The sequence below is a fragment of the Chrysemys picta genome, chromosome 7 (genome assembly GCF_011386835.1).
Source record: "Chrysemys picta bellii isolate R12L10 chromosome 7, ASM1138683v2, whole genome shotgun sequence".
Lineage (NCBI taxonomy): Eukaryota > Metazoa > Chordata > Testudines > Emydidae > Chrysemys > Chrysemys picta.
In genome coordinates, this window is record NC_088797.1 from 63,354,331 (window position 1) to 63,381,245 (window position 26,915).

General features: G+C 41.2%; 1 protein-coding gene across 2 annotated transcripts in view; it reads left to right on the top strand.

Moving 5' to 3' along the window:
• Positions 1 to 26,915, top strand: part of TUBGCP2 (tubulin gamma complex component 2) — an 88,152-nt gene that overhangs the window by 16,510 nt on the left and 44,727 nt on the right. For both annotated transcript variants that reach the window (XM_005310794.5, XM_005310793.5), the window contains exons 6-10: positions 6,498 to 6,705; positions 13,046 to 13,245; positions 15,276 to 15,465; positions 19,999 to 20,144; positions 23,462 to 23,642. In XM_005310794.5, coding sequence (XP_005310851.2) covers positions 6,498 to 6,705; positions 13,046 to 13,245; positions 15,276 to 15,465; positions 19,999 to 20,144; positions 23,462 to 23,642 — 925 coding nt within the window. The remainder of the gene's footprint in view (positions 1 to 6,497; positions 6,706 to 13,045; positions 13,246 to 15,275; positions 15,466 to 19,998; positions 20,145 to 23,461; positions 23,643 to 26,915) is intronic.

Below are 26,915 nucleotides of genomic sequence, written 5' to 3' on the forward strand. Positions count from 1 at the left end.
GAATCGACGCTCTTACTCCACCAGCGGAGGTGGGAGTAAGTGCCGTCGACAGAAAGCCACAGAATTCGATTTTGCCGCCGTCCTCACAGCGGGGTAAGTCGGCTGCGATACGTCGAATTCAGCTACGCTATTCACGTAGCTGAATTTGCGTATCTTAAATCGACTCCCCCCTGTAGTGTAGATGTACGCTAAGTCACGTTGATTTCACTCTGTGGGAAAACATGAAGTTTAAAGACAGGCTACCAGAGGACTTCAGGCAGGAATTTATATGTGGTGGTGGAAGAGGGCAAGCTGGTGGCCAGGACAGCTTGGATACAGCAGACTCAGCATCTTGGCTGCAGTCATCCGATCTTCCTCCTGAAGTACAGCAGAACATTCAAGTTCTGCCCTTTGAAGGGCCTCCCTCTTTGTGGAAAAAATGGACGATAGGCCATGTAGCCTAAAAGATTCCAGGACAACTCTGAAGTTGCTTGGAGTCAACACACTGTGACAAGGAGGAAGCAGTTCCAGCCCCAGCAAGCTCACAGTTATCAGAGGTTTATCCCATGGGCCCAAGACCTTCTAAGAAAAAGGGGCAGGAATTACAGGCATTGACCACCTCCGCCCCCTCTTCCTTTGTGACAGTAGGTTCCTCTCGACTAGCAGTTCAGTCTAAGCATGCATTTTGACAGGTTTGTTGATGGCAATATTACAGTTCCTACAGGCCCATCTGTTCCTTCCCATATGTTTGCCAATCATCTATCCCACTTCCTCTGTTCCTGGATTCATGTCACATTGAACTGGTGGGTCCTAAGCACAGTGATCCACCTTTCAGCTGTGGGGGCTCCCTAAGTGGGTATGTTTGCCACAAAGGCCAACAGAAAATGCTATCAGTTCTGCTCCCCAGGGTTCTGTCAAGGCTGATTCTCCACTCTGGCACTTAGAGTGCAGAAAGTGGGGGCCCACAAGGATTCTAAAAATTAGAATATGCATGCTGTCAGACTTTTTAACCTTTTACAGGTAAAGCAAGTAGAGAACAGCTGCCAAGAGGGATTTTGTAGCTAATTGACTGGCTGGGTGTCCATAACAGGGAACTTCCGCCCCCTCCCCCCTTCACTTATCACAGGGTCACAGCCAGGTTCATTAACAAACGCTTTCCTGCTACTATGGAAGAACTCCCTGCTGTATGTCTTTTCTGATACATTCCTGTCCAGAGTCTCATGCAAGACCAAACAGGACCATGCTTGCCTTATACTAATAGCACCAGCGTGGCCTCGGCAATACTAGATCTCAACCCTACTAGTATTGTCGATGAGATCTTTTCAGTCTCTCCTGTTGGATCCAAATGTGATTTCTCAGGACTTCAGCTGTCTGCTCTACCAGCACTTGCAAGCCCTCTGCTTAACAGCATGGATGCTTCATGGTTAACACCATTAGAAAGTGCTTGCTCGAAACACGTTAAGGGTACGTCTATACTTACTTCCTGGTCCGGATGTATGCGATCGATCTTCCGGGATCGATTTATCGCGTCTTGTCTAGACGCGATAAATCGATCCCGGATCGGTCCCGGAAGTGCTTGCCGTCGACGCCGGTACTCCAGCTCAGCGAGAGGAGTACGCGGCATCGACAGGGGAGCCTGCCTGCCGCGTCTGGACCCGCGGTAAGTTCGGACTAAGGTACTTCGAATTCAGCTACGTTAATAACGTAGCTGAATTTGCGTACCTTAGTCCGAAGTGGGGGGTTAGTGTGGACCAGGCCTAAGGAAGTATTTCTGAATAGCAAAAAGCCTTCAACCAGGCACACTTACCTGGCTAAATGGAAATGTTTTTATCTGGTCTTAATAGAAATGTGTCTCTCCAGAGCAAGCTTCCATTAACCATGTTTTGGACTATGTATTGCAACTAAAATACTAAGATATGACAGTTAGTTCTGTTAGAATACATTGAGCAGCTATTTGTTTATCGCCGTTCAGTGGGTAATAGATTGCTTTTTTTTATTTAACTCCATAACTATCAGATTTCTAAAAGGGTTAGACAGGTTATACTCAAAGATACAAGAACTTGTTCCCCCACGGGATCTCAACCTGGTGCTAACAAATTAATGGGACCACCCTCTGAATCTCTTGCGTCTTGTTCCATACTCCACCTCTGTATGAAAGTGGGGTTTCTTGGATGCAAAACCTCCTTGTCCTTTTGCTCTTCCCATGGGTATGTTCCTGGATCCCACCTTGTGACCTCGATCCAGATTTGTTGCCTGACTAGCACATGCGGGTGGTTTCAGCATCCTCCCCTTCTGAGGATGCTGTGCAGTTCCATGACCTTGTGGATTGTATGGTAGCCATGTTGAACTTACCTTCAGTAGCTGTAGAGGAAACCTCCCATCTGGTATTTGATAATGTTGGAGCTACTTCCATGAATAGGTTGTCGCTTCCTATCTTGGATGTTTTTTTGCAACTTGCTATGGCTATTTGGTCAACTCTAGCTTCCTGTCAGCCTGTTAAGTGCTGGAATTATTGATAATATTTGAAATCATTATTATTAATAGGGCAAACCACCAAACATCAATTTAACTATAAATTCCTTTATTAAGTCCAAAGGCCAAATGGTATTTTATACAGTTGCTCTAAACATGTCTAACAGACTAAAAATAAGCAATCACTTCACCCAATATAGTAACAAAGTATTCATAAGCATGTGATCAGTATACTTACAAATAGGCCAGACCTAGGGAAAGCCATCTCATCCTGTCATGCTCCAACATGATTAGGTGGTGTCTGACAATTCTTAGATTCATAACTCTTTTTATACCCTTGAAAAACAAATAATGTGATAACCAATTATCACTTTAGCTAACTAATTTGAGACAGGATTACCCTAGTTTGGAATTTTAATTCAAATAAGATGTGCAACATCTTCTTTCCCAAGGTCTTTCCTCCTTATCAGGGTATTATCAAGGGGGGTTAATGGGCCCACTTCACCTTGAATAGTTCCTTGAAATATGTATTAACTACTTATGCTAAACAATCTGTTTCACCTTGTATTTAGCTGTGACACTCCGAGTATGTTTCCCAGATCTGAAGAAGAGCTAGCTCTATGTAAACTCAAACGTTTGTGTCTCTCACCAAGAGAAGTCGGTCCAATAAAAGATATTACCCCCTACCCACTTTGTTTTTCTAATACCAGAAGGTGAGCCTCTTCCTGGGTCTCATGGGATTGATGGCAGCTACCGCTTATGTGGCCCCCTTTAACCCTCTCAGAATGTTCAGGGTGTTTTGAGTTTATATACCCAGTCAGGACTGTCTTCATATGATTGTCACCATGTCTCAGGATGTTCTGAATTTGCTGAGGTAGTGAACAAACAGATCAAGCATTCTCAGGAATGTTCTGTTCAATCGACCTTCATCAATTATAATGTCAGATACTTCCAACACTGAATGGGGATCCCATTTAGCTCAATTTACAATCCAAAGTCACTGGGCTTTTCAGGGAAAGAGCTTTGCACATTAATCATGGAATCAGCCATTGGCTTGGTTCTCAGATCGTTCCTCCAGAGCTTTGCATATTATTTATAGAATCAGCCATTGGCTTGGTTCTCAGATTGTTCTCAGATGGTATGCAATGACCAGCCAGTGAGAGAAGCATTCACCAATCCCTGCTTGAACAGAACTTATCACCTATGGCGACCTGTCTTAATTCACATACCTAAAGAACATAGTGTATCTATACTGAAAACAGCTCCTTAAATATCTGTACATATATCTTGCAGCGATTAGGATGACCAGTGCATTACTGGCTGTTGGTAGAGACCTCACATGCCACCCTTTGGCATGCTATTATGTAAACATCGGATCTAGGGGTTTCCTGTAAACCCCTATGCACCTCTTATTCCTGCTGCCAGTTGGCACCAAGGCCTCCCTGGATCACAGGCCTTCTGTATGCTTTCACTCCTTTCCATTTTAATTTAGAAAGTGGTGAAGATTTGTCAGGACAGCAAAAATTATATTGATTGCCCCAGCTTGGCCAAAACAGCAGTGATACATGGATCTGCATCAGCTGTCAGACAGATAAAACATGAGTCTTTCTCTGTTTCGAAATATCTTGTCACAATAACAAGACAGGATTCTTTGTTCAAATCTACAGTTGCTTCATCTGACAGGTTAGGCTATTGGACTTGACTAGTCTTGAGCCATCATGTTCTTCGTTGGTACAAAATGTTCTGCTTAGTTCTAGAAGGCTGTCTACAAGATAGTGTTACCTGTTAAAATGGACCAGATTTGTTGCTTAGTTGAGGGATAAATTTGACTTTCTAGTGACCGCTTCCATACCCTGTATTTTACAATATTTAATGTACTTAGCGTCTGAAAGATTGTCTAATTTGTCTTTAAAAGTTCATCTGGCTGTTGTTTCAGTTTACCATGTTTTGATCGTTACTTGAATGCTTTGTGTATTGTTCTTTTGTTTTATTCATCTATTAAAGCAGTCTTCGTTACTGCTATTACATCAGCCAGAAGGGGGAGTGCATTGCATGGCCTGATTGCTAACCTGCCATTTATGAATTTTGACAAAGATGAGGTGGTTCCTACACCTGATCCCAGGTTTTTATCAAAAATAGTGTCTGAGTTTCATATCAATTGGACAATTAATTTACCAGTTTTCTTTCCAAAACCTCATGTTGTTAAAGGAGTGTCTGCCTTACATACTTTCGGTGCTAGGTGAGCTCTTGCATACTACTCAGATGGCATTAAGAGTTTTAGGAAGTCATCTAGACTGTTTATTATACTAAGAATCATGAGTCATGCTGCATCTGCTCAGACTACTTCCCGATGGGTTAAACAATGCATTGCTCAGTGTTGAGAGTTATGGAAATTCCTGAGCTGCCTGCTTTGCGGTCTCATTCTATTAGAGCTGTAGCTGCATCTCTTGCTTGTTTTAAATGTGTTCCTATCAGAGAAATTTGTAAAGCTGCTATTTGGAAGTCAGTATACACATTCACTAAACATTAGGCACTGGATCTAGTGTCTAGAGCAGATGCCAAATTTGGCAGAGAGGTGGCTCAATCGTTATTACTGAGGGAGGTTGTGGAATCCACATCATTGGAGGTTTTTAAGAACAAGTTGGACAAACAACTGTTGGGTGGTCCCAGTTTATTTGTTCCTGCCTTACCACAGGGGTCTGGACTAGATGATCTCTCAAGGTCCTTTCCAGTCCTACATTTCTATGGTTCGATGATGATTTAATTAGGACTCTGTTCTCGTCTTCAGGGTTTTTCAGCACCGCTTGTCAATCTACCTGTAAATAGGAATATGTAGAGCCACTCTAAAAAGAAATGAAGGTTACTTATTTGTAATCAGATTTCTTTGCGTTTACTCTGCATAGTCACACTTTCCCCTTTTTCTCAGAGCCCTATCCAGGTCTTCTGGGTTGGCAGCGGAAGGAACTGAGGTGGTAGAGGGAGCAGCCTTCCCTTTTATAGCCTCACCCTCGGAATATTCAGAGACACCCAGAGAAGGAGTAGGAGGGGGTGGTACACAGGTGCTCCAATAGGCACTGCCTGGAGTGGGAGACAGTTCTACCATTGGGTGCCGTCAGGCAGTGCAGAGTCTATAAGTGTGAATATTCAGGTTTCAGAGTAGCAGCCGTGTTAGTCTGTATCCGCAAAAAGAAGAACAGGAGTACTTGTGGCACCTTAGAGACTAACAAATTTATTAGAGCATAAGCTTTCGTGGAAAGCTTATGCTCTAATAAATTTGTTAGTCTCTAAGGTGCCACAAGTACTCCTGTTCTTCTTTTTGCGAATATTCAGTCATCTTGAAGAACTCCAGTTACAAGTAAGTAACCTTCATTTATTTTTACTGAAAAATTTCAACTCTAGGAAAACTCCTGACAAGAATGGTACTTCCCCAGTTCCAGTACAATTAGATTAGTGAGCAGAGTACAGTTGGGAAGATCAGAAGTGCAAAGTGAATGTAATTTGTTCCATAGCTATCATGGTCATATACGTTGGGTATGTATGTATATCTGTATAACTTATATTTTGGCAGACAAACAAAGTAAAGGATTCTGTTCTCTGGTTTAGAAATCTAAGTGGACATTTTATGGATTTTACCACAGATGAATTATTTTCCATCCCTTACACACACAAAGATGAGGTAACTTAGTCATCTTCTCCTTGAGTCATAATATTTTCTGTTGAGGTCCAAGTACTAGATCAAAACTCTGCAATTTTCACTTAAAAAGTCTCGGTGCACTGTAGTCCATCTTCTCTGAAAATTGCTTTGGTTTATCCTTACTACAAGGCCTAGTTTCACTCTGCTTGTACTAAAAGGTGGGAAGACAGCATTGCCATTGAGGAGAATGATGCATGCTGTCCCTTTTAACAGCACCTCCTCTCCATGTTTCGCTGTCTTTTAATCCAGCCTGAGCATACCAATCAAAAAGCCATGGAGGAATGAAAAAGGGCTGAGAATAGTTCTGTCGTATGTTCAGATTTTGTACTTTTTGTCCTCTGTTTTCAAATAGGTACCTTACCCTTAGCTTCTCAAGAGTCCACAATTGTGGAAGACTTGCTGTATGTCTTGATTGGAGTGGATGGAAGATACATCACAGCACAGCCTCTCATAGGCAGGCAGAACCGAGCTTTCTTAGTGGATCCCAATTTGGACATGTCAGTCAAAGAGCTAGTGACCAGGATTCTTCCTGTAGCTGCGAGTTACTCCACTGTGACCAGGTATCCGATGTGGCCTTTGTTGTTCCCATGTCAGGATGTGTCTGTCTGGTTTTATCTGACACCCAGAATTGAATTACAGAATCTCAGTTTGTGATGTTTTATGCAATGTTTTATTTGCAAGTATGCTGCCTGGTTTAGAAACCACCTTAGTTTAGTTTATACCCATTGGGATATAAAATAAAATAAAAAACCTCCTCAAAGTTGTGCAGCTGGCTTACAAGCCAGCCCCTACCTGAGTCTCTATTGGGTCAGCACCTTAGCTTCAGCAGAGTGGAGCAGTAGTTGTGATGTCCTAGCATCACAGCTGTTTGTGTGGTTCAGGGCTTTTGGGGTCTTAAATGGGGGCAGGAAGAGCAGTTTGTGGTGTTTGCATGCTGAATGCGTCTCTGAACTCTGGCTAGTGGGGTTGGGGTGACTGCTCACTGGGGGCACTCAGCACATACTAGTGAAGTAAATGGTTTACTCCACTTTACTTATACATCTGCTATAAGTATTCTTCTTTCATATGGCATTTAAAAAGCCACGGGCTGAGATTATAGCTGAATCTTGAGATTTGAAAACCCTTCTAATGCTTCTGCGGTAGCTAGGTGGATCCCTTTGTGTCACCACTGTAAGTGTGAATGGGACAGTTGTCTGTGATGTGACTGTGATGAGGTACAAACCAGGCAACACAATTTGGTGATTTTTTTTTTTTTTATTTTTCCATTTGTGGAGGAGATATCCACACCTGTATGTTTTCTGAAGTTGGTTATGTGCAGTCCACTGCCTATGGGGAAGACAGAATCCTAGAACTTCTGGGGGAGGAGATGACAATTTTCATGCAGTCTCCCCTGTTACGTGCCAAAGCACAACAAATGTAATCAAATCAGCAACTGAACGTTCTTAAAGGGCCACCCGATCAGAAAAACAATGGTGATAATGGCCCGTGTCAGGGCCAAACCTTTCCTATAAGTATTAATGATAGTTCTTAGAAAGGAGCTCACTTCACCTTCAAAGTATTATCCAATCTCTCATCTCCTTTCCTTTCCAAACTCCTCAGTCATGCCCTCACTACTTGCTCTCTGGAGTTCTTTTCCTCAATCTTCTTCCTAGGGCTGCTCCATGTGGCTCCCACCCTCTATGCTCCCAAAAATTGTTCTCGCCAGAGCCTCAAATTAACTCTTCTGGCCAGATCTCAGGTCCTGTACTCCAGACTTCTGCCTTTGACACTATCAACCATGCTCTTCCTCTTGAAGTCTTGTCCTCCTTTGGCTTTTGTGACTGTCTTTTTGTGGTTCTCTTACCTCTCTAATAATTTGCTCCAATGCCTCCCTTTCATCTTCCCCCACCCGTGCACACTTTCAATAGGTATCCCACAGGACTTCGGCCTTGGATCCATCCTATTCTCTTTTTTTATCTTATTGCTGGGTAATCTTATCCAGATGCCTACCATATTTACACTGATGACTCTCTAATCTACCTTTCCACTCCAGACTCCACTTCCTCCATCCAAAGTTGCATCTCTGCCTGTCTGTCTGAACATCTCCTCAAGGGTGTCCAGCCAACAACTTAAACTCAGCATGGCCAAAACTGAACCCCGCTCCAAACCTCCCACCTCTCTATCACTGTGGACCACATCACCGTACTCCTGTCACTCAGGCTAGTAACAGTCTCCACCCTCTCTCTAGACTCACATCCAGACCATGTTTCTTTTTCTGTTAACTTATTAGTGTTTTAAATATATATACTGAAAAAAAAACCATGACAAACTATACATAAACTTCTTATAGCTATATTTGATACATTTAATTTTATCAATAAATAAATAAAATAGGAAAGGTTAAAATATAAATCAGTACTTTGTATTTTGTATAAACAAAATTTGTTTATAAATATCCAACTAATTAAAGAAAAATTATTAAGATAAAAAATAGAAGCAAGGGAGGTGTAGGTAGGGGGGGGCAGGGAAAGGCAGTGGGTAGAGAGCAGGAAGGAAGCATTTAATAGGACCATTCAGATACTTCCAGGAAAGCATCCCATGTCTCTGAGAATTTTTCTTGGCCATCACGGAAAGAGGGTCAAGCCTATGAAATCTATGTGCCAGTCTTCAATTGTTGGTCACTTTTTGTATTTCCATTTTTGTAGTAATTTTAGCAATTATTAGTGGTCTGCTTATCCAAAATTTTTCAGATTTATTCAGCTTCCAGTTAACATCCATTAGGTTTAAAATGATATGTTTTAGCTTGTAAGACAATTTTATTTTATAGGAAAAAATTAACTCTGCAGTTAAGTTCTGCTCAAAACCTACAGGTATAGGAGCATTCGCAGAGCATACGGGTGAAGTTAGCACCTGCTGAATCACAGTGTCAACGTTTGTCTGACTTAGCGGCACCTGTTTTGAACAGTCGGAGAGGGGTCTGATGCATGTTCCATGTGATTTTCTGATGGATTAATCATAAACGGAGGTCCAAGGAACAGCTCAGAGCACTGGCTAAAATATGTTTCTATTGGTTAGCAGAGAATAATTGGCCTAGTTCCTCCTCCCATTTCTTTTTTAGGGAATCTGTGTTTAAGTCAAATTTGCCGTCCAAGTTTGTATATAGTGTTACCATAGCTCTTGGCAATCTGGATAATAATTGGAGAAATGAAATCAGTTCAGGTGGGTCGGGGTAGCTCAGGCATTGGAACCAAACAGATAGGAGATGGCATTTTTAAGTTAGATACATTCCCACTCCTCCTTGGTCTGTAGATTGAACATCTTTTTTAATATTGTAAAGGAGAGGAAGGTATAATTTTCAATAAATTGACTGATAGTCAAAATCCCTTTCCTAATGCAGTCTGGCCAAATGATGGGGTTGCCTGCTAGAGAGAGTTTCAAGTTACCCCAGATAGAGGCCTTGCTATGTAGAAAAGGGTGATTTTTAAATTTAGTAGACGTATGCCAAGTATTTCTGACTGCCACAATAATGGTAATTGTTCTTTAGGGAATCGATAGTAATCCAAGTGCAGCACCTTGGAAAGGGGTAAAGGAGTAACCAATTCTTCTTCCAGCTGGAGCTGATCTGGGGCTCTACAGCAGGAGGGAATGAGCTGCTGTGCAGCTTGGCTAAGAATTATTCCCTGATGATAAAGTTTGAAGTTGGAAAATCTAAACCCACCTCTTTTGGCAGGGAGCTGTAATCTTTGTAAGGAGAATCTGGGTTTGTTACCGGCACCTCACAAGAAGGACTGAACATGTTGTTAATTTTGGTAAAATAAAAGGGAGGAATATAGATAGGGAGGGAATTCAGAATAAAAAGGATCCTGGAAAAGGTATTCATTTTAATTGTTTATTTTTCCCAAAGGAAGAGAGGTAGTGCCTGTCATCGATTTAAATTGTTGCTAATTGCATAGTTGAGGCTAGGTTAACCTTGCCTATGTTCTTAATTTTCTTTGGGAACAGGATGCCATGATCTCTGAAGTCTCTGTTGCCATCTAAATGTCCCTACAGGAGAGTTACTTCCAAATAGATCCAATGAGATCATCATTGCTTCTGACTTATCCCAATGTATCTTGTAAGTCAGAGAATTTGTCAGTTATCTATTGTATGTAGGATATCTGGAATAGATTGATCCAGATCTTTAATAAATAAGATGATGCCTGCATATGGAAGGATTTTGTCTCCTGAGTCCGTGATTTGATCCCTTAAATACCTGTGTTCCCTAATATAATATTGCAAGTGGTTCTAATGCTAGATTGAACAGGAGAGGGGAGAGCAGGCATCCCTGGTTAATTCCCCCCAAAAAATCAAAGGAGGGATATTGTGCTATTTTTTAAGATGTGAGAGTTGAAATTATAATATAACAGTTTTATCCATGAAATAAAGAATTTCCCCACCCAAATTTATCTAGGGTAAGAAACTGATATTGCCTTTTCACTCTGTCAAAGACTTTGTGTGTCGAGATGATTAAATGATTGCATGGGAATTTCTAGAACGTTGGTGGAATGCAATAACATTAATCACCTGTGTGTGATCTGAATCATGCTTTTTTTTTTTAATAAATCTCACTTGATTGGGATGAACCCTATCACTCATTACTTTTTCAAGCCTCTCAGCCAGTATTTTTGAAAGTATTTTATATCATTATTGATTAAAGAGATGGGTCTATAGTTATTACACTTTCGCACATTCTTACCCAGTTTAAATAGTACAATAGTTAGGGCTTTCCTCATAGTAGGACATAACATATCTTTATTTAAGGCATTTTTGGAAATGTATAATAGCTTAGGAATCAGAATTTCTTTGAGACTTTGATAGAATTCTATCAGTAAGCATCCTCCTGGTGGGGAAAGTCTTGCTCAGGCTTATTTCTGTTATGAACTTGATTATTTCCTCGGATTGCAAGGGAGATGCCAGTCTTGCATGTTGCTCTTCTGAGATTTGTGGGAGGTTGAGTTTGAACAACTTTATTCGGCTCTTTTGGGTCAGGTGGTGAATTATTATCGTAAAAAATTATTGAACTGGTAGAATTTCAAAAATTGATTATTGAGCTCTTTTTAATTAGTAATAACCTATCCTTGTTCTGATTTGAGGAATACTATTCGGGATGTTTGGCCTCTCACTTTTAATCTTCATGCAATAATTTTATCCTCTTTTTCCCAACTCCCAGTGTGTTTGTTTGAGTATAAAAAGAGCGAATTTGGCTTGTGCTGAAGTCGATCTATTTACTTCACACTGAAGATTAATTTTTTAAGATTCCTTGGGAGGGGTAGTTTGCACATTCTAAATCTAGACATTTAAATTGTTTGGTTAATTCCAGGAGCTGAGCCTGGTAAGCCCTCTTTCTAACCACTGAGTATGAAATGATCCTTCCCCTAATAAAAGCTCATCCTACAGGGTAGATCAGGATATCTCTGACATATCATTTGTTTTGAAGAAAAACCCAATTTCTTCTGTGACAGAGTATTGAGAATGTTTATCTTTCAAAAGAGAGGAGTTCAGTCTCCATCCTTTACAAATCCAGTTTGTCTTGGGAGGGGGAAATTGTAGTATTGCTGGTGCATGATCAGAGATCATGATAGACTTGATTTCATTATGAAGCACTGAGTCCATCAAATTTGTAGAAATCAGGAAGAAATCTACTTGTGAATATGTGGAATGTGGAGAGGAGAAAAAAATAAAATCCTTCATTGTAGGGTTTTCCAACCTCTAGACATCTTTTCACCCTATTTTTTACATGTGATCTTTTATAATGCTTCTAGCATGTGACTGTGTATGCTTGGGCCAGCTTGACTTGTCCAAAAAAAGAGTCCAACACCTCGCTAAAATCTGCTATGATGACTGATTCTAGTGGGATACTAATTAATTTGGAAAAAAATTGTATAAAAACCCAGACCATGTCTAATTTTTGCTACTTCTTCCTATGTAATATTTCGAAGATTCAGTATTCTCTTTCTGTCTACACAGCTAAAAATCTCAGCCAGGTCCTACAGTAATCGCCTCTTCACTGCAACCTTGCCTTTCTTTAGTCCGTTCACATTGCTGCTGCTCAGATCATCTTCCTGGCTTGTTATTGATCACATCACTCCCTTCTCTGTCCTTCCACTGGCTTTACCTTCACCTTTAAGGCCCTTGACAATTTAACTCCACCCTACAGAGTTGCTTTCTTAGTTTACTGCAATGTCAAGCTCACTTTCACTTTGTCAACTTGCCCATCCCTTACCACCTAGCAGTTAGATGCTGAGCCCTGCTGTGACCATGACTAGGCAGGTAGTGAGCTGGGACTGCCTGTTCTTTCCTTCCTGTTCCTACTCTCGCTAACTCCCCCATACCTGCCATTCCTCTCCCCTGACCTATATTCCAAGATTAAAAACCCAACGTGAAGTCCGTAACTAACTAATGTGTGCTGATCAGCACCATGCTTATTTGCATGTATGTTATTCCCTGATTTCATCTGTATGTATTTTTTGTAAGCTCCCTGGAGCAGGGAATGTTCTTCATCTATGTTTGCCCTTGAGTGCTACTTTAATAAAAAATATTGTTGTTAAAGTCCCCCAGTGGCTAGAATCAGAAGCACATATGAAGTCAGCAATATCTTATTACCCTACATTTCACACAGCACCAGGGGGAGGGAATGCTTTTAAAAATAGAAAAATGTGATGGTTAAACAACAAAAATTGACTGGAGGGAGTCAAGGCAAGTATAGCCCTTAAAGCTACTTTATATTTATTTTTTTAAAAACTGCATAGATTTCAAGATGACAGTGCAGCTTCTAACTAGGTTGCACTCTGCCCTTCATGCTTCTACAATGACATGTAAATACAGCTCCTGAAAACATTAAACACTGCCTTGACAAACAATTTTTTGTACGCTTTTTTGCAGGTTCATTGAGGAAAAATCTTCGTTCGAGTACGGACAGGTAAATCATGCTTTGGCAGCAGCAATGAGGACCCTTATCAAAGAATACATGATTCTTATCACCCAGCTGGAGCATCTTCAGAGACAAGGGCTTTTGTCCCTACAGAAACTGTGGTTTTATATCCAGCCCACAATGAGGACCATGGAGATTCTTGCTTCACTTGGTAGGTGTCCATACTTTCTAATGATTGTTAAATTTTTCATGTCTTTGTCACGAGGTTCCAAAAGCTGCATAGAACTATAAATGATGCCCACATTACATGCAGTAATCTGCTTCTGTACAGCGTTCAAAGTGAACTCTAAAGAGGATTTTAATTATCAAAACTCTGTTATGAGATTCCAGAAGAGGACCAAGTAGCAATGGTTTAATTAGTGCTGTATTAACAGGTTTACTGATTTGTTACTGACTTTAATGTGCCTCCATAACACTGTTTGTTAGTGGCAATCATAGTTAAGGTTGAATCAGTCCTCTTCAGTTTGATGGGACCTTAAAACTCCTCTGTAGCCTAACGGGAGGTTTTTGATCAAAATAAAAATCTGTTCTTTAAAGATTCTCTGAATTTTGAAGTGAAGGGGAGGGTGTGTACTGCTTCAGGGAGACCAGATGAACTGTCTTACAAGTGCCACTTCCTTAAATTTCCCTTTTCTGGAATGCTATAGCTAACAAGCTAAGTTAAGGTTCCCCTTGCTCTGAAACATGCAGGTGTCCTGCAGTTCCCATCTCCTGCCCCACACTGTAATACTAACCCATTCATTTGCCCCAAGTACAGTATTGCTTTAGTATAGTACTTTTGAAGAAAGCCATTCTGGCATAACTGCAGAATGCTGTGCCAAGTTTGGGAGTGTATTTCCTTGGCATGACCACATACTTCCAGTCTCCCATGCAATTCAACAAATTCCTCTCAGTTATGGCTAGTAGTACTTTGCACTTGCCCCATTGCTTTAGCAAAGCATCCCCTTTACCCAAATTTTACTGTTATCCTAACTGAATTCAGAGGTTGAAGCAATTTGCATGAGAACTGTGTGTGTTAGTGGAGAAAATAAACATCTACCACCAGTGGATACATCTACATAGTGAGCGGCAGCAAGTCTGAGCCCAGGTTGACAGGCTCAGGCTTGTGCTACGCACTAAAAATAGCTACGTAGACATTGCGGCTCAAGTTGGAGCTTAGGTTCTGAAGCACCCCCCATTCCCCGAGGCTTCAGAGCCTGAGCCGCAACATCTACATATCTATTTTAGTGTGGGAGCGTGAGCCCCAAATCTGACAACCTGGGCTCAGACTTCCTGCCACTTCCTGTGTAGATGTACCCTTAGAGATCAGGCTTCTCTTCCCAGCTGTGTCACTAATGTCCTATGTAACCTTTAGCAAGTCACTTTAGTTATGTCTGCACTCATGCTAGGAGTGAGTCTCTCAGCCCAGGTAGACAGACTATTGTAGCTTGACTTGAGCTAGCGTGCTAAAAATAACAATGTGGATGTTGTGGCTCTAGTGGAGACTCAGGCTAGCTACCTGAGCTCAGTCCCAAATAGTCAGGTGGACTTGAAAGCCCGAGCTGCTGCTTGAGGCACAACGTCCACACTGCTATTTTTAGTACGCTAGCTTGAGCTAGTATGAATCTTGTCTTCCCAGGCTAGGAGGCTCACTCTGAGCTGCAACGTAGACATACGTTAGGATTCCTCAATTACCCATCTGGAGAATGGACCTGTTCCTGTGTCCCCTGGGTCTAGGGAGCTTTTTGGACCCTGATCCTGCAAACATTTGTGCATGTGCTTGACTTTAACCCTGGTGACTTGGAGGATTTTTTAACATCTGTTCTTGTTTTATTAAAAAAATGTTTTCAGGTCATCTTTAAATGTTGACTGCATAGCGGAATGGGTGCTGAGAATCCGCTAAATAATAGCACGTGTGCACTTCAAAAGTGAGGAGCGTGCTGCATTTTATGTAGCATCTGAGTTAATAAACCACAATTCTTATGCTGAAATCTAGCCAACTAATTAGCTGATAACTCTTTCCATAACCAGATGTTTGTGTGAATTGCCAATAGTTAAGCCCGTGTTTCAGAATTCTCAGTCTGTTACTTTGAGCCTTGATAGCCTTTAACAAAATGACTCATTCTGTAAATGTGTAGATTTAAATTAAATGCCTTTTGCCTTAAGAGTTTTTCCTTTTTTTTTTTTTTTTTTTAATTATAGCCACTTCTGTGGATAAAGGTGAGTGTATGGGAGGGTCAACCCTTAGCTTACTTCACGACAGGACTTTCAACTATACAGGAGACAGCCAAGCACAAGAGCTGTGTCTATACTTAACCAAGGCAGCCAGCGTGCCTTATTTTGAAATTCTGGAGAAGTGGATCTATAGAGGCATCATCAATGATCCATACAGGTACAGAAACATTGAAACAAAATTAATAAATCCTGATTGTTAGTTTTACATTTTCTAGTACACTGTAATATTGATTTGCTTTTGAGTAAATGATGGTAGCACCAAAATAAAGTGCCTATTTTACATATATTAAAGACACAATTGTACAACAAAGAATAAAACTAGTAGCCTGTCTTTGCCCCCGATCCCGGGGGTGTGAGGAAAAAACCCTGAAAATGAAGTCCAGTCCTCTCCCCGATGTGCCCTCAGGGCAGCCCTGCATTCCCCAAAGCCTGGGAATATAGGTAATCAGATTCAAGCCATTTCCAGGGATGGAGAAGCAGATTCCAAAGTCAGGAGCTCTTGGGAAGAATGTCCTGCCAACAGTGCTCAGTTTCTTTTTTTTTTTTTTTTTTTTTTGAGGGAAGTCCAGCTTAAGTGCCTCCCCTGACCGCAGCTGTGGAGGTATGTCACAGGGAGAGGGGCTTCTTTCAACTGCACTGGTCCCAAGCCATGTAGGGCTTTATAAATGAAAACCAATGCCTCATGTTCCACATGGAAAGCAGTAAGAAACCAGTGCAGATCATGCTTGTTCACAGTCCAACAGAATTTCTTTTCTTTTTACAAAGTTTGATAACTTAAAAATGGCATAAAGGGATTTTATCGTAATATGGGGAAATGGCATTTTCCACAGTGCACACTTTTTAGATTTACTTTTCATCCTTGTATAACTCAAACCAGAATTTTCTTCAATGGCTTGGCTTTTAATTTTAAGGCCAATCTATACTATAGAGATTTGGTAAATTTGTAGCCATGCTATACAATATCTGACTCCACACAAGGTTTACTTCTCTTGCCATGGTTAAAACATGGTTCCTCACTGTGAGTGGTACCAGTACTGCTCAATAACAAGGCTGTAACACAATTTGTGACAACCTGCACTGGAGATGGAACCAACTTGTGACATACTAAAGTACAATCCAGACCAGTCGGGAGCTATGTCACCTTGCCTTGTGACCTGGGGTGCTGTGCAATACCTTGCTGCTGTAGCCTCCAACCTGGACTGCTCACCAAATGCCACCAGCATGCAGATCACTCCCAGATGTGTTTGTGTAACTGCAGCCTGTCAGTCACAGCCTGGCTTTCACCAGCCTTGGTTATACTGCAGGGTGACTCCAACACACTCCCAGTTCCGGATTTCCCCCCAGAAATGTGTATCCTGTACTGCCCAGCCCTCTCCTGGATAGTCCAAATATATTAAGCCCCTTATTCCTTGAAGGGAATAATATACACTAGCCTATTATCCTAAATAGAGTTACCCAGACACGCTGGATTAGACAAAACAATAAAACATGTTTATTAACCACAAAGAGAGAGATTTTAAGTGAATACAAGTAATGCGGCATAAAAGTCAGAAATGGTTACGATAAAAATAAAACGCTTTCTAGGGCCTAACTTAACAAACTGTATCAGATTCAAGCAAAATATCTCACCACATGCTTCCAACAAGACTACTGACCAGACTCTTCAGGGCAGGGCTGTGGGGTTTGGAACATACGTTAATAAAAGATTCCTCTGTATGATGTTAACTTCATATACAATGTTGCCACACATATTTTATCAATACTATACTGACCAGCCAATTTTGAGTTTTCAAATGATACCTTACAAGGCATACCTTGCACAATGATTATTACGGTAGTATGTAGGATGTGAATACATGGGAGTATTCCATCACACACCTATCTGGTATCAGGGGGTAGCCGTGTTAGTCTGTATCTACAAAAACAACAAGGAGTCTGGTGGCACCTTAAAGACTAACAGATTTATTTGGGCAAAAGCTTTCGTGGGTAAAAACCTCACTTCTCAGGTCTGTGTAACCAGGCTAGTCAATCTTCCTACATCCCAGGTGCCTGTACTGAAGAACATCCCAAAATCCATGGTGTAAAATACTTGCAGTCTTCTGTCCCTGGCATGAGTGTTTGAGGCAGCATGGGGGAAGGACAGCTGCTTATTTTTTTCCTTAGAATGCACTGATGCAAGAGTTATTGTACATCATGGTAGATGTTGTCAAGCCAACATGATTATGCCAGAAGAATGCTGCTGTTTGGTTGTACTGGACCTTGTTGCTATAAGTAGACACTGACCCAGTTGTATGATTCTAGCTGTAGTATAGATAACATTCTTCCTGAGGATTGGTGGCTTTGACATAGGTTAAGGAATTTCATTTAGCAATAACTAAAATGATAATTTAATAAAACTAAAAATATTTTAAAATTTCATACTGCATGCTGCTGTCATCTCATTTTGAACAATACCGATTATATGAATTCATGTCTGTGGAACTCTGCACACAAAATGCAGTGTAAACTGATTATGACAGACCATTTGAGCTTTGAATCATCTTAACCATGACTGCTTCAGCTTCCTGTCAGCTAGCCTTCCTTTTCATCATCCTGCCATATTTGAAAATGTGGTAATTAAATGTGCTTTTGTACTCTCCAGGGCTATGTTAAAAAAAACAAACTATAAAAATAGGTGGCCCAGCTGGTCAGGGAGACTTCCTGCTGGGTCCCCGGTTCTGTCAGTCCCTAGTTTTCACAGGGATGCACGGCCCTAGACTCAGCAAACTTTGACTGGAATGTGGGGTTGTTAGATCACATGTTTAAATGCACATGCTTTTAGTCTGTGGCCATATAGTCAAATGCACTGGAACCTTCTTTATCTCTTTTTTGTTTTTAAAATTCAAGGAAATTAACTATTTATTAATGTATAGTTAAGATTTTACACACACTCAGGTCAGACTGAAAACCACCTTATTTCTGCTTAGTTTGTGTAGCATTAACTATAGTCAGTTTTAGTGCTCCCTCGTTCTCAAGCAGGGAGGGAGGCCACTCTGCCTCACTGCAGCAGCAGTTGGGCTCAGGCCCTGCTGGTGGGGCTGAGCTGCAAGCAGTCTGGAGCTCATAGCCTCCTAATGGGACACACAACCATTAACAGTCTGGAGCTCTAGCCCCCTTGGGAGGGGCAAAATAGAGCAGTAAGCAGTCTTTGGCCCAGAATCTTCTGGCTAGGGCTGACACCAGTCAAGAGTCTAGGGCTCTGGGCCTCTAAGCAGGCAGAGCCCACAGCCTCCTGGCTGAGGCAGACAGCATTAACAGTCTATAAGGGAAACTCCTATCCTCTGGGCAGGGCAGAACAGGGAGCAGTCTTTAGCCTAAGTCTCCGGACTAAGGCAGACAGCACTCAACAGTCTAGGACTCTTGGGGCAGAGAAAGGGGGCAGACTTTAGCCTAAGCCTCCTGGCTAGGGCAACCAGCAAACATACAGTCTGGACTCTGGCCCTCTGGATGGGATAGAACATGGAGCAGACTTTTGCCTAAGCCTCCTGGCTAGGGCAGCCAGCAAATACAGTCTGGACCCCCAGTCTCCTGGCTGGGGCAAGCCACAAAGAATGCACAGGCCTTCTAGCCTGGGGTGAATAGGCCCCACCCTACTCTACCAGGTCTCAGCCCAGGGCCCTAACAGTGGCAGATGGTTCTGCCACTAGGTCACTGAGGATCCCACCAAAACCTGCTGACTCGTGCTCCAGCGACAAAACCAGACAAAATCTGGTTTCCTTGGGTTATTTCCTACCCCAGTCCTGGGGTCCTGGCAACGCCTGTCCAGGGTTGGTCTCCTCTGGGGGCAGGGTGCTGCACAGTGCAGTTTCAGCTCCAGAGTTCTGCAGTGGACTGGAGACATCTGCCTCCTTCCATGTCTCCCGCTCAACTGAGCTGCAGTGCCCTCCCTTTATATGTCCTGCCTCGTGCTGGTACTTCCAGCAAGGGGAGTGGGGCAGGTTTGTCTCTTCGCACCATGGGGAGTGTAGTGGTCCCTTGCTCTCAAGTTTGGAGGGAGGCCACTCCACCTCACTACATCCATTAACAGGATTATTTAACAGGACAGGTTATCAACAGTTTGAGTTACAGTTACTCTGGGAACTGAAATATCCCGGTTTTTGTGGAATTAAGTTTTTTATTGATGCATTTTTTGTAATTTAACAGATTATGGAATATTTTCATTGTGTGTTTAATGATTGGATAACATTTTTAGAATACTAGAAAAATTATAGTTCATATTGATTGTTTAGATATTTTATTTTCAAGAGAGAAACATGTTTTCTTGTGGTGGGAATGTACATATTTCACTAAAATTATGCTAATTTCTTAGTTTATTCCACTGTAATTGAATTGTGCTTAGCCCTGGTAGACGTCTTCTAAAATTCCATAATTACAAATGGTGCTTTATATATGGCTTCACTTATTTACATTCCCCAGTGGTGACGGCTACAGGTCAATACTGAGACTTAGCATATTGCCATTTCTGTTGCCACAACTGAATACCAATCATCAAGACACCAGTGCTCGTGAAACATTTATTAGGAATTATTCCAGGAGCCAGAAGTCTTATGGATTCCCATTTCTGATAGATCACATTACTAGTTTGAGGTCAAGTTAAATAGTAATCTTGTTTGTACTTGTTGTATCTAAAAAACCTGCTTTAATTGCACAGTGAGTTCATGGTGGAAGAACACGAGTTGCAGAAGGAGAAGATACAAGAGGATTATAATGACAAATATTGGGATCAAAGATATACTGTTGTTCAGCAACAAATTCCATCATTCCTACAGAAAATGGCTGACAAGATACTTAGCACAGGTAAGTAAGTGACTCTGACTGAATGTATAGAAGTGTCTAAGATGTACAGTGACAACACAGGATGGAAGTGATTGGTTGCTATAAATTCTTCTACTATTCAGCTCATAGTTGCACTAAACGACATTAACATTTTAAATTGCACTTGAGATGCACAGACATGCATAATGTGATACAGCATGGCCAGAGGGCAACAGGAGAGTGATCGAGGGGAGATATGTAAGCCCCAGGATAATGAGAGCCTTATTTCCTGTAGAGGGAAGAGAGGTTGCTATAGATTAATTAGAGCACCTGAAGCCAGTCACCTGATAAAAACCCTCTGTTTCAATCGACAGGGAGAAAAGAGTTGAAGCAGAGTGGTTTAGTGTTGGAGCAGAGAGCGGTTTGGAGGAATTGAAGCAGAGTGGTTTGGGGTTGGAGTAGATAGCAGTTTGGAGGAGAGCAGTTTGGAGAAGTGCTGTGGCGGGCCAGAAGACCAAGACCCTAGGTAAAGGAAAACCCGGCTTGTGCGGAGCAGAGAGACTCCACAGAGACAAGGGGTTGAGAGAAACTTGGCCCAAGCGGAGAGAGGGCAGGAATCCCCCACAAGCTAGAGGGCCAAAGAGGGAAGTGGCCCAGGGGAAAGTATCGCTAGTTCAAGTGGTCTGCCGCTATCTCTAGGGCCCCTGGGCTGGGACCTGGAGTAGAGGGCAGGCCCGGGTCCCTCCCTCTCCACTCCCCTTCTCTGGGACACTAGTGGGACAGTTGATACCCCAGATCAGGGGCGAGAAACAGCGCCCTGAAACCCCCCACAAGAGGAGAAAGCGCAGGACCCATCATAATAGTGCCGGCAATTTGCCACAATAATGAAAGTCAGTAATCACATCAACTTTTCTGTTTCACATTGTCAGTGTATGATTTGGGGCTATTAATCAGCATTTTTTATTATGGGAAGACTACAGTATGCCTTGGCATACTCCTTCCAGAGAAGAAGGATCAACTAATGGTTAAGACACAGGATTGGAACCTTGGAGTGTTGAGTTCTATTCTTGGGTATGTCATTTCCCTTCACTGTGCCTCAGTTTCCTTGTCTGTAAAACGGTGATGATAATCTATTAGGGCTGTCAAGCAATTTAAAAAAATTTAATCACACAATTAATCACGCTCAATAATAGAATGCCATTTATTTAAATATTTTTGGATGTTTTCTACATTTTCAAATGTATTGATTTCAATTACAGTACAGAATACAAAGTGTACAGTGCTCACTTTATTTTTTATTACAAATATCTTCACTGTGAAAAAGAAATAGTATTTTTCAGTTCACCTAAAACAAATACAATCTCTGTATCATGAAAGTGAAATCTCTTTATCATGAAAGTTGAACTTACAAATGTAGAATTATGTACAAGAAAATAACTGCACTCAAAAAATAAAACAATGTAAAACTTTAGAGCCTATAAGTCCACTGAGTTCTACTTCTTGTTCAGCCAGTCATTCAGACAAACAAATTTGTTTATATTTGCAGGAGATAATGCTGCCTGCTGCTTGTTTACAATGTCTCCTGAAAGTGAGAACAGGCATTTGCATGGCATTATTGAAGCCAGCATCGCAAGATATTTATGTGCCAGATGCGTTAAAGATTCATATGTCCCTTCATGCTTCAGCCACCATTCCAGAGGACATGCGTCCATGCTGATGATAGGTTCTGCTCGATAACGATCCAAAGCAGTGCGGACTGACACACATTCATTTTCATCATCTGAATCAGATGCCCCCATCAAAAAATTGATTTTCTTTTTTGGTGGTTCCGGTTCTGTAGTTTCTGCATTGGACTGTTGCTCTTTTACGACTTCTGAAAACATGCTCTCAGATTTTGGAAGGCACTTCAGATTTTTAAACCTTAGGTCGAGTGCTGTAGCTACTTTTAGAAATCTCACATTGATACCTTCTTTGCGTTTTGTCAAATCTGCAGTGAAAGCGTTCTTAAAACGAACATATGCTGGGTCATCATCCGAGATTGCCATAACACGAAATATATGGCAGAATGCAGGTAAAACTGAGCAGAAGATATACAGTTCTCCTCCAAGGAGTTCAGTCACAAATTTAATTAATTCATTATTTTTTTTAACGAGCCTCATCGGCATGGAAACATGTTCTCTGGAATGGTGGCCAAAGCATGAAGGGGCATACAAATGTTTAGCGTACCTGGCATGTAAATACCTAGCAGTGCTGGCTACAACAGTGCCATGAGAACACCTGTTCTTATTTTCAGGTGACGTAAATAAGAAGTGGGCAGCATTATCTCCCGTAAATGTAAACAAATTTGTTTGTCTTAGTGATTGGCTGAACAAGAGGTAGGACTGGGTGGATTTGTAGGCTCTAAAGTTTTACATTGTTTTGTTTTTGAGTGCAGTTATGTAACAACAACAAAATCTACATTTGTAAATTGCACTTTCACGATAAAGAGATTGCACTACAGTACTTGTATGAGGTGAATTGAAAAATACTATTCTTTTATCATTTTTACAGTGCAAATATTTGTAATAAAAATAATATTAAGTGAACACTATACACTTTGTATTCTGTGTTGTAAATTGAAACAAAATATTTGAAAATGTAGAAAACGTCCAAAATATTTAATAAATTTAAATTGGTATTTTATTGTTTAACAGTGTGATTAAAACTGTGATTAATCGAGATTAATTTTTAAATTGCAATTAATTTTTTTTTAGTTAATCACGTGAGTTAACTGCGATTAATTGACAGCCCTATAATCCATACTTATCTCACAAAAGTGGGTTGTGAGTCTTTGTAAACTGCTTTGAAATCCTCACATGTAGCCTGGAGCCTGACTTTCAGAAGGGCGCAGCACCTACAACAAGCCTGAGTTTCAAAAGGTCTTTGTTTTGATTTAGGCACATAAATGAAGTAATCCAGTTTTTCACAAATCTCCAACATCCCATCAGTTCCCATTGTTCTCAGTGAGAAGTGCTAGGTGCTCCACATTTCTGAGATATAATCCCTGATTTTCAAAGGTTTTGAGTATCTGCAACTCCCATTGACTTCATTGAGAGCTAAGGTTGCTCAGCATTTCTGGATATCAGGCCAGTTCTGAGTGCCTATATGTGGATTTAGGAGTCTAATTTTAGATACCTAGGGTAAAATTTTTAAAAGTGCTTGCGTCCTCTTGACTTCTAAACCACATAGACATTTTTGAAAATTATACCCTTATATTTGAAAGTTTTGGCCTAAATGTCTACCTGTTTGAGAGAGTGCAAATTAATTGCATTAATATTAGTCAGACTAAACAGCAGCTGCCACTTTTTTTTTCCTTTTAGGGAAATATTTAAATGTTGTTCGAGAATGTGGTTGTGATGTTACCTGCCCTGAGGCTAAAGAGGTCATCTACACATTGAAAGAGCGAGCATATGTGGAGCAAATAGAAAAAGCTTATAACTATGCTAGCAAGGTTCTTCTGGATTTCCTAATGGAGGAAAAAGAACTTGTGGCTCATTTGAGGTTTGATTTATTTCCTAAATGTATATTAATGTTTGTATTTAATAGTGAAGTAATGATCTTTTCACCTTTTGGGTTTTTTCCATGCCATGTTACCATTACATCATTGCAGTTCCAATAGAAATTCTGATCTGTAAAAATAAAGCAAACTAGATTTATGAGTTTAATGTGAAAAACAAATGGCTCTGTCAAGTATTAGGTCAAAAATGTATCTCAGTTGGAATTCACAGAATCATAAACGTATTAAATCATCCAATGTATTCCTTAGGGCCAGTGCAGGATCATTCTTAATAGGATGCTTCGTAGTGATTTGTCCAGTCTGGTTTTAATTATCGTCCACTTTTATGTTGTATGTAATCCATTCAGCCAACAGCAGATGTATTCTATCTGAAACTTTCAGTTGTCAAGCATATTTGTAGATCCCTGTATGACCCAAGTTCTTGGTCCCTCAAAACCTTCAGAACTAAGTGGGGGAAACCACCCAGCCAAAAGACCAGTGCAAAAACAACCTAGTAGAACGCTGCAATTAGCTGCTGGCCAGAAACCTCAACAAGCAAGCCTTAAAATAGCTCCTTCCCCCATATTTCCCTCATAGGTCACTGTGGTTCTCAAAAGACCACATCAAATAAAGTGTGAAAGCAGAAGGCTGGAGCACCTGTGGTGCAAATTCCTCATGGTCAGTCCCTGAAAAGGTGAGTACCTACCTGTGGACATCTGCTACAGCCTTGAAGGCAACTGAAAGAACCTTATTCAATTGCATTTGTCAAATCATGACCCCCAAAGCTGGTCCATGCAGTAAGATACCTAACAGACCCAGAATCCTTGCAAACCAAAGCCCCTATCTCTGTAGAGAGCTCTCTGCCTATTTCACAAACAAAATTGCTAGAATCAGAGGACCTCACTGCAACAAAGGTAACTTCTCCAGAGCCAAGGTTGCCTCCTGTCCTGCCTCCTCTGGTGGAATTTAGACCAATCCCCTGGATAGAGGCCCTGGAAGCTCTGAGGTGTATCTGGCTTCTGGAACTGCTACCTGTCATTCATGCCTGGTCAAGACCACCAACGAATACTTTATATCAGACCATAAACGCTTCTTTGGAAGAGCGCTTGCAGATAGAATCATAGACTTTAAGGTCAGAAGGGACCACTATGATCGTCTAGTCTGACCTCCTGCACAGCGCAGGCCAGAGAATCTCACCCACCCACTTCTGTATCAAACCTCTAACCTATGTCTGAGCTATTGAAGTCCTCGAATTGTGGTTTAAAGACTTCAAGGTGCAGAGAATCCTCCAGCGAGTGACCCATGTCCCACGCTGCAGAGGAAGGCAAAAAAAAAACCCAGGGCCTCTGCCAATCTGCCCTGGAGGAAAATTCCTTCCCGACCCCAAATATGGCACTCAGCTAAACTCTGAGCATGTGGGCAAGACTCACCAGCCAGACACCCAGGAAAGAATTCTCTGTAGTAACTCAGATCCCACTCCACCTAACATCCCATCACAGGCCATTGGGCATATTTACTGCTAATCGTCAAAGATCAATTAATTGCCAAAATTAGGCTATCCCATCATACCATCCCCTCCATAAACTTATCAAATTTAGTCTTGAAGTCAGATATGTCTTTTTCCCCCACTGCTCCCCTTGGAAGGGGAACTTCACTTCATTCCTCTGATGGTTAGAAACCTTCGTCTAATGTAAAGTCTAAACTTCCTGATGGCCAGTTTATATCCATTTGTTCTTGTGTCCACATTGGTACTGAGCTTAAATAATTCCTCTCCCTCCCTGGTATTTATTCCTCTGATACATTTATAGAGACCAATCTTATCTTCCCTCAGCCGCCTTTTGGTTAGGCTAAACAAGCCAAGCTCTTTGAGTCTCCTTTCATAAGACAGGTTTTCCATTCCTCGGATCATCCTAGTAGCCCTTCTCTGTACCCGTTCCAGTTTGAATTTATCCTTCTTATACATCGGAGACCAGAACGGCACACAGTATTCCAGATGAGGTCTCACCAGTGCCTTGTATAACGGTACTAACACCTCCTTATCTCTACTGGAAATACCTCGCCTGATGCATCCCAAGACCGCATTAGCTTTTTTCACGGCCATATCACATTGGCAGTTCATAGTCCTCCTGTGATCAACCAATACTCCGAGGTCCTTCTCCTCCTCTGTTACTTCCAACTGATGCATCCCCAGCTTATAACAAAAATTCTTGTTATTAATCCCTAAATGCATGACCTTGCATTTTTCACTATTAAATTTCATCCTATTACTATTACTCCAGTTTACAAGGTCATCCAGATCTTCCTGTATGATATCCCAGTCCTTCTCTGTATTGGCAATACTTCCCAGCTTTGTGTCATCCACAAACTTTATTAGCACATTCCCACTTTTTGTGCCAAGGTCACTTATAAAAAGATTAAATAAGATTGGTCCCAAAACCGATCCCTGAGGAACTCCACTAGTAACCTCCCTCCAGCCTGACAGTTCACCTTTCAGTATGACCCGTTGTAGTCTCCCCTTTAACCAATTCCTTATCCACCTTTCAATTTTCATATTGATCCCCTTCTTTTCCAATTTAGCTAATCATTCCCCAGGTGGAATCATATCAAATGCCTTACTGAAATCGAGGTAAATTAGATTCACTGCGTTTCCTTTGTCTAAAAAATCTGTTACCTTCTCAAAGAAGGAGATCAGGTTGGTTTGGCACAATCTACCTTTTGTAAAACCATGTTGTATTTTGTCTCAATTACTATTGACCTCAATGTCCTTAACTACTTTCTTCTTCAAATTTTTCCCCGTGACCTTGCATGCTACAGATGTCCAACTAACAGGCCTGTAGTTACCCAGATCACTTTTTCCTTTCTTAAAAATAGGAACTATGTTAGCAATTATCCAGTCATACAGTACAACTCCTGAGTTTACAGATTTATTAAAAATTCTTGCTAATGGGCTTGCAATTTAATGTGCCAGTTCCTTTAATATTCTTGGATGAAGATTATCTGGGCTCCCCGATTTAGTCCCATTAAGCTGTTCGAGTTTGGCTTCTACCTCAGATGTGGTAATATCTACCTCCATATCCTCATTCCCATTTGTCATCCTACCATTATCCCTAAGCTCCTCATTAGCCTCATTAAAGACTGAGGCAAAATATTTGTTTAGATGTTGGGCCATGCCTAGATTATCCTTAACCTCCACTCCATCCTCAGTGTTTAGCAGTCCCACTTCTTCTTTCTTTGTTTTTTTCTTATTTATATGGCTATAGAACCTTTTACTATTGGTT